General features: G+C 39.6%; 1 protein-coding gene across 1 annotated transcript in view; it reads left to right on the forward strand.

The window, feature by feature from the left end:
• Nucleotides 1-14,120, forward strand: part of KYNU (kynureninase) — a 53,436-nt gene that overhangs the window by 16,665 nt on the left and 22,651 nt on the right. The window contains exons 4-9 of the mRNA XM_030952524.1: nt 1,549-1,610; nt 2,936-3,007; nt 4,502-4,576; nt 5,897-6,043; nt 12,279-12,377; nt 13,154-13,227. Of these exons, the coding sequence (XP_030808384.1) occupies nt 1,549-1,610; nt 2,936-3,007; nt 4,502-4,576; nt 5,897-6,043; nt 12,279-12,377; nt 13,154-13,227 (529 nt within the window). The remainder of the gene's footprint in view (nt 1-1,548; nt 1,611-2,935; nt 3,008-4,501; nt 4,577-5,896; nt 6,044-12,278; nt 12,378-13,153; nt 13,228-14,120) is intronic.

Raw genomic sequence — 14,120 nt, forward strand, 5'->3', positions numbered from 1 at the left:
AGAGGGAAGAAAAGAAAGCAAAGGAGAGGAGTTTAAGTGAAGAAAAAAGCTAATTTATCCCTATGAAGAAAGTCCTTTATATATTTCTTTCCACAAACTTGATGATGTTCCTGGTGTCTGAAGGAGGAGGGAGCTTATTCATTTTTGTGTGGCTCATCCCCTGGACTGATCATTCCCAGTCACTGGCATCTGTTTTCCAAATCCTTCTGTCCAAAGCCTGGAGATTTCAGCAACAAGTGGAAATGTCCTTGAACGCCTCAGTGGGAACGGTGCTTGGCTTTTCCTGGGCTGGCAGAAGCCGAGGCCTGCTTGGGAGGAATGTATGAATTAATTATAATTATAGATTTCCATGCTCTTTGGCTATATTTCCCTGCATTGGGTTGAACCCATGGTTATGTCTTATTTCCTACACTGACAAAGCAATCACTCTGTGAGTTTAGACTGTTTATGATACGGTGGCAGTGTGTCAGGTGTCCCCCAAGGCAGGGACAGGTGAAATTCAGGGTTCAGCTTTCTTTTTCTCGTGGCTCCCCTTACCCTTTTATATCCGAAAATCATCTTTTCCTTCCTCTTTATTGATTCCAAAAGTGGCTGTTGCCCTCCCTGCCTGCTCACACTTCTCTTCATCCCTCCCTCTCTGCAACCTCTCTCCACATTTGGTGATTCTGTGGCTGAGTGAGAATCAGGACAAGGTGCATGAACACATCTCCCATCTGAAGAAGACTCTCAAAATATTGATTTGTCTCAAGAGTGAATTTCTCTTTTCAACAACAGACACCAAGCATACCAGAAGGAAACAGGAATTGATTTTCTCCATATCTCGGTGCTGCCCAACACACAATTTCCTGTCCTACCTAAAACCTTTCACCAGGGCTTGACAAATGCTGGAGAATTTGTTACTAAATACTTACTAACAACAATTAGTTGTTACTAATTAGCTCTGCCTGTGATTAGCTGTAGTCCAAAGGCATCTGTTATTATCCTCCTTGGAGCAATTTGGGTATGGCTTCTTGTGAAGCTGCTACATTAATAATGGTCTGTTATATCCAATAGGTCAATTTTGCTTATTTAATTTTTTAATTAGGGATGAGATTTATCTTGACATTACAGTAACCACTTAGAACAGATGATTATCTCAATATGTTTTCTCACTTTTGTTACATATGAACTTCTGACAAAAATAAGTCGTCAAGTCTTGCTTTACATACAGTCTTTGTGACCTCATTTGTCTGAGGTATTCAGGATAATAAATCCACTGGTGGTTTGCTGGGAAATGGAAAGATTTAGTTGGGGTTTTTTTGTTTTCTGTGTCTGACCTGAAAAAATAAATATTTTCCTGCCAGTGCAGCATAGAGAGTCAGACAAGAAATCTTTTTATTTCACTCTGATGACACCTCAAACATTTGTTGCCTTTCCAGGCTTTGGAGAGACATTGACTGAATTCTTTTGCTTTTTCACTACTGTTCTCTGCTCTCTGTTCTATTTCTCTGAAATTTTAAAGAAAAACTCCAACCATTTTTCAAACTTTTTACCTTTTTAATTTTTCAGGGGCCAAAAGACAAGAAATAGCCTTAATGAATGGGCTGACTGTTAACTTGCACCTTCTGATGGTATGTCTTTATGATGAATATTTGATCTCGCATTGACAAGCATTTTTCTCCTTTCTTTGTGTGTGTGTAAGCAAAGTGTTTTCTGAGGACCTCACAGAGACAGCACTGGGTGACAGATTAAGTTTTTAAGCCTTGGGAGTTGTATCTTGAATAATGTATGTGCAAGACCCAGCCTGACTCAATACTAAGCAGGAAATCTGGACAAAGAAATATTTTCAAGGACTCTGTAGGGGAAGTTTCAGCTGTTCTCACGTGTTGTATGTCAGTTGCCAGAGGAAATCATATTATTTAAGAAACATTTACAAGTAGCTTCTCAAATTTCAATTCTATGGGAAATTTCAAATTTTAGGAAACAGGAGCTCAACAGTGAGCAAGACAAAGATGCAATAATATCAGTCAAGGTTAAAATGCAGCTGCATACAGCCGATGACACTTAGAATTATGTTATTTTATATGTGCCTAAGATGTGCTAAAGCATTTTGACTTGCATGCCATAGCAACCATAAATGCATCTTATTTATGCTCAGGTGTCCCTCTGGCTGCATAGAGCCTGTCTCTGGTTCTCCAACATTTCCAAAGATTTGATTCCACTGAGTGTAGATGTGAAGCTTGCTTTGTGTTGTTCTCACAACAAGGTTTATCACTGGGATCTGCTCCTCTGGACCTTTTAATATTATTGAACATGGAGCAGGGTAGGCTCAGTACAGTCAATTCAGGTGGCTACTCTGCCCTGAATTAAATGGGAATTTCTGGAGTACACAGACCATGCAAAGGGCTATGTAACCCAAGACAAAATGAGCAGGAGGACTTGTAAGTCTCCATAGTCCTCCTGGCACAGTGGCCCGCCCAGCTTGCCAGGGACTGAGAACAGATCACCCACCTGCAGGTGCTGAGATCAGGTCTTTGGTCAGCCTTGTTTTGGGTAAGGGATGATTCCATAACTAAAGTTTAAGGGCAGGAACGTAAATCTAATTCTTTTTCACTGCCTGCTACTCTTCAGCTGCTGCTTTTGATTGCTGGATAGAGCTGGGTGAAATCCCAGCTTGCCTGGCTGCAGTCAAAGCTTTGCCATTGATTCCTGAAAGTGCAAGTTTTCACTGCTGGGTTTTGGTGGCTTTGTTATGGATATGTGAAATACAGTATTATAACACTTTCCTACTTTGATAAATGTTATATGGACAAAGAAATATTTGTAATGTCTGGGGGATTCTCTGTAGGTCTGCATGACAGTAAAGCAGTCTTTATTAAGTTATATGCTGGGAGCATCTTTCTCATCTCTGCTTAGATAAATTTCAATATTTCTTTCTTTTTTTCCCCCTTAACAGCTATCTTTCTTTAAGCCTACTCCAAGACGCTATAAAATTCTTCTAGAAGCAAGAGCCTTTCCATCTGACCATGTAAGAAATTAATATTTCACCATATTTGTATTATTAATAATATTTTTCCAAAGAATATCAGTTGTACGATTTGAATATTTATTAGCTCATCTTGTCCAAGTAACATTACAATAAAAAAATCTGTCAGAAACTTTTGAGCTCAGCATACTTTACAGATCGTAGCTTTATTCCTTTTGTTCAAATAAGAAGTGTTGCATGAGGAAAAGAATGAATGGCTGCATTGATTTATTAGTCTTTTTAAAGACATTGAGCAAACTACTGGCCTAAATCAACTAAAGTTGTAAATGTTTTATTAATTCTTGTTGCTGTTTTACTTTATGAAACCAAATCAATACAAACTCACAACATTAACACTTATATATCCCCAGACAGAGATGGAAATGTTTGTTCTCAGCACTTTAGATTACTAGTTCAAACATAATTTGTCTGCTATAAAATAAGAGACAATAGCCTGTGCATCAGAGCTTCGAGCAAATTAATCTTTGGGTTTGTGGGGCACAGCTACTTTATCATCAGCACCGTAAACTCCTGGAAATTGATAACAAATTTGATCTCTGAGGTGCAATAAAAGTGACTCGAGCTACTAACAGGTTTATTTGTAATGAAGATGCTGGCACAGATGTATACACCTCAAATTGCTTTTATTCTAAGTAATGTTCAGATTAATCCCATATTTGTTCCACAAGCACTTGTACATTTACACTCCATCCTCTTAAATTTCTATGGCACTTCAGTAATAATTTCTGCAACTGTCATTGCTTCAGTTCCTGTCGTGAAATCTTAAACTCTTTTATACTGTTATTTGATGATTGTTATTTGATCTCCAGGACCATTATTTATCAATAAAATCGGCAGATAGGATTTTTTTAAATAGCTTGAGAGTTTAAAGCTCTTATTTCCCTCCAGCTGTGCAGCACATAGAAGAGGTGAGAATGTCACAGGGCAGGATGTTTGTGCTGGCCAAACCTCGTTTGTGTTGGCAGCAGGGCATGTGGGTACCCAGGGCTCCTGGAGAGGGGATGCTCGGTCCTCCTTGGCGGTTATCCCTGCAGGTTTGGCTTTCTGGCCTCTGGTGAAGTGCATCCATCACACCACAGAACCATGGAATGGTTTAAGTTGGAAAGGACTTCAAGATCATCGTGTTCCCACGCCCCTGCCATGGGCAGGGATGCCACCCACTGGATGGGTTGCTAAGGGCCCTGTCTCCACCCTCATTCCACTCCATGGATTTGTCCTGTGGGATTCAGGCTTTGACTTTGTCCTTGCAAAGGAATTAAATTCATTATAACGTGAATTAAATTCAGATCTTTTTTTAATCCAAAGGAAATCTGTGAATTTCTCAGTGGAATTGGATTATGCTTTCAAGCATTACTTTTAGTGAAAGGCAAGGCATCTGAACAGCTTTCTCAAGTTCTGATGTGTTTATACTTTTTTTCCTTGTGGTTGTTTATCATGTATTTGAGTTAATGCTGTCTGCATGGAATTCTCTTCCAGTATGCTGTGGAGTCCCAGCTCCGACTGCATGGGCTGGATGTGGAGAGAAGCATGGTCCTGCTGCAGCCACGGCAGGTTGGTGAGGAACCTGTCACTTCTGCTTGCTGCCACCACAGGCAGAAACACCTTTCATGTGAATATTCTCAAATATTCTGGTGTAGAAGTTGTAATCTGTGCATTAAAATATAGATAAACCCTATGAAGCATAAACAGATGTCTTTCCGTGCATATTTTTGACATTAGACCCCGTTTTATAATTGCTGATTCAATAGTTAACTTTCCCAGAAGAACAACAAAAACAACAAAAAAGCCGTTCTCTCTATTTTGCTGTTTCCAAAAAAACCTAGCAGCATCCTGAGTCACCTGCAAAATATGCTTTTGACTCATTGAGAATTCCCAGTGTCCTTTGAATGTCCTGAGGTAAGAGATTGCCATAGCACGAGCAGCACTGTGTCTGCATCAGCACGGGCTGAGGGAAAGGTCTGCTCTCAGTAATATGCAATTCAGATTAATTTGAAATGCTGCCTCGCTTCACTTCTGCAGCATTAAGAACTTTGTCACCTAACTATAAACCCAGGGTGACCTTTTGCTTCTGAAATCTGAGTCATCTTGTGAGTAAAGAGCCCACTCCTGAACGCTTGATAGATTTGCAGAGATTGTTGAGATAATAACAGTCCCTTGCAATTCAACCATCTTGCCCAAGCTTTTTTCAGTAACAAGTCTAATTTAATTCTAGGTTTTCACTGCCTAATTGATCCCTAGGTGGTGGTATGTTTTACAAGATCCCTTGCTAGGAAGACAGGAGGAGGATGGGGCAGTAATTTTCCTGTAAAGAATCAAAAATGAGGGTTGATTTTTTTTTTTCTTGTGGTTGAAATTCTTCTATATTTAATGACCACAGGTTTGGGGATTTTTGTACTTTTGATTATGTGAGACATTGTTTTTGAAATATGAATATGTCAGGTTTATAATAGCTTCCTGTGGGATACCAAGTTTATCAGAAAAGTAAAGAGTGAAGCTGATAGACAACTTTCAAATCTTGTGGGTGTCACAAATTTCAGACGCCACTTAAAAATCATTCGATATTCTGTCTGCACCAGGAATTTTTGACTGTAAATTAAAACTGTCAGAAATACTGCAGGGTATGAAACATGTTAGAGCATGAAGTGAATAGACATTTTATAACAGGCACCTCCAAGATTCGCTTGCTAATGATTATTTTTTTGAGGTTACTAGCTTGTAGGCTACTTCACAGCAATACCTTTGTATATCATTACCAAGACAAAGGTTTGCTTTTGATCTCCTTTCATGGTAAAATATAGATTATGAAATAAGGAATGGCAAAGTCATTACTGCCAGAACTAATGTAAAATGTGTCCTTTAATTTTGTTTTAGGGGGAGGAGACCTTGAGGACTGAAGATATCCTGTCTGTAATTGAGAAGGAAGGGGACTCTATTGCTGTCATTCTGTTCAGTGGGGTGCAGTACTACACGGGACAGTTGTTTGACATCCCTAGAATAACAAGGGCTGGCCAAAAAAAGGTAGGACTGCTCCAGATGTGTCCTTGTGTCCTTTTCATGCCAATTTTAGATCAGTTTTCTCTGTGAAATCAGTTTTTTTTTGTTTTGTTTTGTTTTGTTTTTGTTTTGTTTTGTTTTGTTTTGTTTTGTTTTTGTTTGGTTTTTTTTGTGGAACAAAACACAGAAATTTGTAGGTCTCTGGTAAAATGTAAAAGCACTCTGTGCCCAGACCTTTGGGGACTGTGTGCTGCATGAAGAAATAGCCCTGTGGGAGCAATCTTTCAGGCAGATGAATGTTAAACTATTTGGAAAAGGTAATTCATGACTATTAACTTTGACATGGCTTTTCTTGAAGGGTAGAATACCATGAGCCTCAGTGAAGGAGGAGGAGGAGGCGATCACAGCTCTAACCTGTCTTTGAAAGTTAGTTTGTGTAAGATTTCTGAGCTTTTTCTGAACTTTTTCAAGACGAGACTTTTATGATTTTCCTCCTTTCCTGTAGCTGTGTTATGGCAGATTTTGCCCTCCCTGAGCAGGGGGGTGAGATCCCTGTGGAGCCAGCAGTGCTCAGACTCCACTGATGAGTTTTCTGGAGACAGGCGCAATGTGGAGCACATCAACATCACAAGATGAGTGTATTTTAGTGATGACTCAGCCTTCAGAGCTTGCAGGCAGTGTGTTCTGTGGACATAGCTGTAAAACTCTTTAACCATCTCAATTGCCTTAGGAATCCAGGAGAAAATAGTTTTTAATTAAGTTGTCTTATCAACAGGAGGTCACCAGACTTTCAAAGCTGGCAGCCTTTTACTGGATGCAGCTCATCTCATACAAGATTAAACCATTGAAGGGTAAACTAATTTGGTATCACTGGGTTTTTGGCAAACCAGCTAACTCTTTATATTTAATGGTTTAACTCTCTGGAGAGGTTCCTACCTCACAGCACACTATACATCTTCTGTAGCTGTAGGTTTGGCAGTGGAATTTTTTCTGGACGCCAGGGTGTAAGTTATGCTGATGGCAAGAGATGGAAAAGTCCCCCCTGGGAGAGCAGAGCAGGTGTGAGAGCTGGTGCAGGGCCCGTGGGATGTAAAAAGGGAATGTTCTCACAGAGCAGCACCTGGTGTTAAAACCCAGCGTTAGAAACAGCACAAAACAAAACCAACTTCTGACAGGGATGTAGAAAAGCGGGGTGAATAGAAATGTGGGGAGTCAGCTGCTGGGGAAGTGGGTTTGTGCAGGAACTCCAAAAGCAACACCCTCGTGGCGCTTTCCTGGAGTGTCTGCCAGCACTTTGCTGACCACAAAAAATCACAATTCCACCGTGCTGGAATGCTAGAAAGGGAAGACAGGTTATTAACAGGATGGTGCCACCCACTGCTCTACTCTCTCTCTCCTGGTGGCAGCAGAGCTGCCAACACCTACATGTCTTCAGTGCTGCTTCCCAGAAAGCTGCTCCATGATGTGTCTGAAAGGTGTCTGAGAAGGAGAGAGAGAAATCTTCCTTCCTTTCCATAAAGATGAACAACCTGGGAAAAAACCCACTGCTTTATCACCTCTCCAAAGATGCTCTCTGGACTGTGGGCTGCAGACTTGGATATGTGGAAGAGATGCAGTTTCACTGATAGCTCTAAACTGCCCCAAAGTGGTGTTCTGGGAGAGAGTAGTCACTCACAGCTTATAACAGAGAGGGAAAATGGATTTGATGATTATAAAATCTGAGAAGATAACCAGGAATTTGTGGAGAAAGATTAAAATTTCTGCAAGGCAGAATAATAATAATAATAATATTAACCCAGGTGTATGGACTTCCACAGGGATGTACACAAAACCACCACACACTTTACCCTGAGACTGTATCATGTTCCTGAAGAGCAGAGCAATTTGTGACAGCAAATCATAATTCCAGCAGGAACAGGTAGATGTCAAAGGCCTGTTTCCATCTGAATGCCTGTTAGAAATGACATAATGTAGACATGAATCTCCTCTTCCACAGGTTTTTCAAAAGAGAGAAAAAAACCCACATCAAATTGAATTTCTAGTGGTTCGAGTGTGCAGGATTGAGATCCAGGTAGATTAATGAAGTAAAATATCATTAGTATACTGAAAAAGCAAAATTAATTCAACCTGAAGAACTGTTTGAGTACCCTTAAGGCTTGAAAAGCATAAGCCAGCCGTGTTTTTATTTCCCTCCTGTCAGATACACTCAGCTCAGTGTCCTTACAGATTCTGCCCACAGGTTAAGTGATGTTTATATGTTTATACAAACCCTCCGTGTAAGAAACTGTTGCACCACACTTCAACGTCTGCGTATGACAAATATTTACATGAACAGCCACAAAACCGTCAATTCATGAAGTGTTTCTGTTGGTAAGAAGCATTTCTGCTCCCTGCTGCTTATCTTGGACTTGGGGCTTCTGGTTATCAAAATGCCTGAAATGTGGGGGTTTCAAAAGAATTGGCTCCTCTCCTCTTTTCCCAGGCCAGAGCTGGGGTTAGGAGCTGCTGTTGGATTAGAGGAAAACAAAAACAACTGCTGAAGCAGAGTCATTAGTGTCTGTGTATCTATACATGGCTTTAGGTGGACTTACCATATCTCCTTCAAGAGCTTTCTGGACCTGATGAATCCAGAATTGTCTTCTAGTCAACATATTGTCACAGATAGGCTGCAAGTTCTTTTAAAAACAGGTAAGACTGAAAAGTCATGTTTGTAGCAAAAATGCAAGGTTCTCCTTCCCAGGGATGAAGGGTGGTGAATGACCCTGCACTCCTGAACAGAAAATAGGTTGGGGAGAACTGACAAGCAAACAAGTCAGAAGGGGAAAATACAAAAATGCTATTTGAGAAGAAGAGAGGGGAAAAAAAATCACTTGTCAGCCAGTATGTCAGAGAGAAAAGTCCTACACAGATTGTCTTAATAATTCTTTTAATGTACTGTTGAAATAAAGTCCCACAGTGTTGTGCCCTATCAGGGCTTGGCTACAGATTTGAGCTGTGAGCTCTGGAGGACTGGAAAATGTCCTAGGATTCTTGAGGTCAATCATTTATGAATTAAGTTACTGATTTCCTTTTACATTTTTTAAGCCAATTTCCTAAGTTCTCTGCGTACATTAAGATTCCTCCCAGAGTGAAAGCTCTGCACATAGACAGCTTCATTAAGTCATTAAATATTAAATGAACTAAATTAAGCTTGAAAAATTACCTCAGGCTATTTTTCCATCTAAGGTCTCTCAGATAAATCGAAATTACTACGTATTGTGCAAGAGACTCATCAGCAGGCTGAGGAGGTTGTAACAGTTTTCCTTGTTTCATACTTTCAAGCTTGCTCTAGAGGATGGAGGAGGCTGAGTTGTTTTATTCTTCTACAAGCGAAGAAATGGCTGACTTTTAGGAGACTCTACCTTTCAAATACAATTTCCATAAGTTATATCGTACTTTCCACTGACTCTGTACTGTTATGTAAAATATTTTAATCTCTTGAGTCCCAGTAGGAAGAGCTTTAAGATCCTTCATCTTCATTTCTTTTCCTGTCTCTCTTTCTAAATGTCCCAGCTTTGCTGGCGTGAAGCTGTCATTTCTCTCCCTCTCTCCAAATGTCATTGTCCATGCTGAGTTGTTACCTGCTGGTTATCAGCAGCTACCCAGACACTTGGCAGAAATGACTTTTAGATGTTAGAATAAAACAGAAGAGGCAGGGGAGAGCACATGTCCTCTCCTTTGCCCGGAGCAGATGGAGAGCTCTGTTTCCCCCCAGTCTGGGGAAGCGCCGTTCCCACGCAGTCCTGGTTCTGCGTGGCTTGTGCAGGGAGAGCTGCTTCAGTTTGTTTTACTTTTTCCATGCAATCTGTGTGGCTAAACATTTGCTGTTTGTGTGACTCAAGTGCCAGACACCTCCCTGGGAAAGCAAACCAGCACACCCCATCTTGCAGATGACGACTCGAACAAACTGGCGCGAGTGGGCGTTTCTGAGACGATGCAGGAACCCTGCCAGCACTGAACCCGAATTTCCCGTGCCTCAGTATTGTTAAACACTGTCCAGTAGGATCTGCCAACCAGTTTCAAAGTGGTGGGGAGCAGCTAAAGGAGTTCAGGAGGATGGCCCATGGGTGTTATGTCAATCACCTTCCTTTTTGCTCAAGCTGATCTGTTGCAGCCGCTGTCAGTGCCCAAGGACATTTGTCCATGTCAAGGTCACACGTGTGGATGTGGTTATGGAGCCTCATTACTGCGAGGGCATCCAACTGTCCCAAGCTATCTCCTCCTACCTCCCACCTACTGTATTTTCATAATTCAATATTATGTGTTTGAACATAATTTTTAGAGTATACAGCATACTGACAGGGAAAGGACAACTGGTTTTGGCATATGATTTATAGAATTAAATTTCTTACATGCTTTTTCTTTATGAGCAAATTCCTTTTTTTTTTTTTTGTTTGTTTCAATTTTGTTAATGTACAGATACATGCATTCTGCAAGACTGTTATCTGTTATTCCTGGTTTCCACTGAAACCAGCGCATCTGTCATAAAATTGCTTCCAAAAGTTTGTGTGGGATGTATGTACCTGTTAAGGTTTAAATCCAGTCAACTGAAGTTTTGAAGTTATGCCTTAAAACCCTACGAGAACCTCCCTATTCATTGGCAATTGCCTTTAGTTTGCTGCAGCTTATTTCTCTGATCCAAACCATTTCATCCCTGGATGAGAGCATTCCCATTGGAATTCAGCGTGTCCCAGTCTCTCTGCATTAGCTTCACCATTTCAGCTGATTTCTCTTCAGTTCTCTGCGTCCCTGTGAAATCAAGCCACCATGGCTATTTATTGGGACTCTAGTCCCAACATTTAGAGCATGCAAATGCTATGGCAGTGAGTTTTATTCCCATCATTTTGGAGTAATTTTTCAAGCTGATAACTTCACAAATGTCTCCATTAGAATTAACGTGTCACATCTTCTTAAAATGCTGCTCCGTACAAATTGTTATCTAGTTTATACAGAAGATTAAATATACCAAAGTACTGCTTAAATAATTTAGCTAAGACTCCCTCCATGCAAGAAACAGCAGGAGATTCTTAAAAAAACCCTTTGTTTTATTATTGGACGTTGATTTTTCTGAAGCCTGTGCTCTCACTCTTATTCCTACCCTGCTGCTTGCAAGCAAGCTGTTTGTGTTTTAAAAGCAAAATGTAAAATAGCATTTAATTTGTAGTCCAGGCACAAAAAGCAGTTTTATTTCTCTGCTCTTAAATAAATAGCAAAGCTTAGAATAACTTTTTAGTTTAAAAATGCTGCCATCCAGTGGTTATTTCATGTGTAAAACTCATACTTTTAGATCTAGAAATCTCTCAGTCCTTAGATAGTGGGGTTTTCCCACCTTTTCCCCAGTGTCCTCTGCAAATTGTGGTTATGTCAAATACAAGACTTTTCACAGAGAAATGACAGAATCCTTCTTTTTAAGGACAAGTATAAAATTTCTTAAAGATCAAGGCATTGCATAAGCTGCTATCTCATCCATTTGGATTCCCAAAGAACAAGGTCCTCCTTGTTTAAATAGCAGACACACCTTGAGCATGAATATATATTGGAATGCAATTGTTCATGGGTAACTGGCATCATTATGACCATTACTGCTTTGTCCCTGCCTGGGGGTTGTTGTGCCATACGCAAAGTGTTTGTATTTATACATTTGTTCTTAATACTCATTTCAAGTGATTCCAGTTCCCTGCACAATCAAAACCTCAGAAATCTAAACACTATCCAAGCATCCTTGAAGACAAATCACAGAAAAATCAGTGATTTCTACGTGTACCTGTGGCATAGAAAACTTGTTTCTAGTAATCACTAAGAACAGAAGGGACTTGATAGATTAATCGTAGAAGGGTTTGGATTGCAAGGGACATTAAGAATCAGCCTGTCAACCCCCTGCCATGGGCAGGAACACTTTCGACCATCCCAGGTTGCTCCAAGCCCCAACCAACCTGGCCTTGAACACTCCCAGGAATGGGGCAGCCACACTTTTTCTGAGTAACTTGTTCCAGTGTCTCACCACCCTCACAGAAAAATATTTCTTCCTAACATCTAACCTAAATCTCTCCTCTTTGGGTTTAAATCCATTCACACTTATCCCATCACACTCTGCTTCTGTAAAAAGTCTCTAGGTAGCTGGCATACTGAGAGTAAATTAAGCTCTGAAGTAGTTATTTTCAAAATAATCACAGTGATGATTATCTTAATAAGTAACCCAATGATCATCTCTTTCCTGCAGGGATGCCTTGTCGGATTCGACCTGGCTCATGCTGTCGGGAATGTCGAGCTTCATTTGCATGACTGGGGAGTAGATTTTGCCTGCTGGTGCTCCTACAAGGTAAAACAGATTCATTGTTGGAGACTGCTTTCCATAATGTCACTCATCTCATGGGTCAGCACACAGGTGAATAAGAGCTGCACCTGAACAGCTGAGCAAGACTTGGCTGAATTTTGGATTCGCCACAACAAAGAGATGGACACTGACTTTAATGGTGCCTCTGTTACGAGTGGCTCCAAAAAGTAAGAGTGGAAATGACCTACAAGGTCTTGTGGATGTGAGATGGATACTGGTGGTGGTTAAACATCTGCCCCGTGGACATGGAATCAGAGGCTCTTTTTATTTCTCACACCAAGATGGTCTCACAGGTCTAATATTTTATGAAGTGGTCCCTAAATAAGAGAATATTCTCATATAAACTTTAGTAATTTCAGATTACAGAGCGAGGTATCTTTAGTTCCTTTGACTCCTAGTGAGATTAAGACTTGTCAGACATAGTCAGATGAATTGTTTGATGATTTTTCATACATATATATATAATATATATATATATATATATAGCAAATGTATATGGAACTGTTTCAGATGTACTTCAATTTTCTGGCCTCTTAGACTTCAAATACCCTATATAAGCCAAGAGAAACACTTTTAAAACTAATCTGAAAAACATATCTGCTTTTACCTCCATCAGCACTTTGTGACAAATGCTAAAATCTCTATCTAGAAACCACTAGAAATGTTAAAATTGGTTTGTTTTATAGATCAGGGTGAGGGAAGGAAAGTGATACTTTACAGATAATGAGCACAACATGTACATGTTGATTTATTCTTTGCAGTATTTAAATTCTGGAGCAGGAGGCCTTGCTGGTGCCTACATTCATGAAAAGCATTCCAAGAGCATTAAACCAGCGTAAGTATTTTTCTAATAACAAATTCCCAAATAAAAGGTGCTGTGAAGTTTAAATGGGAAAGAAGCTTCCCTTTCAGAATTGAGATCTGAAAGTGAAATTGTATTGATTGGTAGCCATAGAATATGAGTATGTGCATCTATGCATATTTATATAGAAACAGAAGAAAATTCCAGTTTCAATAAAAACTCATTAGGTTAATATTTGTTACTGATTTATTGCTTCAATGAAAATGGTAGTAAACATTTAGACAATTTAGTTATCTGACTTTGTTACTTCAGATGGGTTGTTTTACACTAACTTTAGTAAATTTTGAAATTGCTAATGCACATGCTCACATCTAAAATGCATTTATTCCTTTGAGTCTGGTATCAGTTCTTAACTAAATAGAACCATATAAGAGAGTGTTGGTAATATTAAAAACAAGCATCCTAAATCATGTCTATGAGGCTGCTTAATATAAAGAGAATATTTAACATCTGCCTTTAAAAATGGATTTTAAATAACCATTGAAGTCTTTGGTTGGTGAACAAAATCAAAGACAGTTTCAACACTGTGCCTAATAGCTCTTTAGTAGTGGCATGTTTTCATTAAAATTATATCCACTGGTAAAGCTAGGAAGTATTACATGGAGATCTGTTCTGAAAGACTGTATAATCCATGGAAAGCTGAGCTATCAACTGAGGTTAGCTGCATTAACAGAAATACCTGTTATTTAAGCCATTTTATGGCTATACTCTGTATATTAAGAGCAGTGGCATAAATATTTTTAATGCACTGACAAATGTAAACATTTCTGGCTGTAATGCTTGGAGAAATTGCTGGCACTTCCTTTTATTTTAGCTTGAAGATCGCAAACTAAATCAGGTTCCAGAGACAAATAATATTATAATAA

The sequence above is a fragment of the Camarhynchus parvulus genome, chromosome 7 (assembly GCF_901933205.1).
Source record: "Camarhynchus parvulus chromosome 7, STF_HiC, whole genome shotgun sequence".
NCBI lineage: Eukaryota > Metazoa > Chordata > Aves > Passeriformes > Thraupidae > Camarhynchus > Camarhynchus parvulus.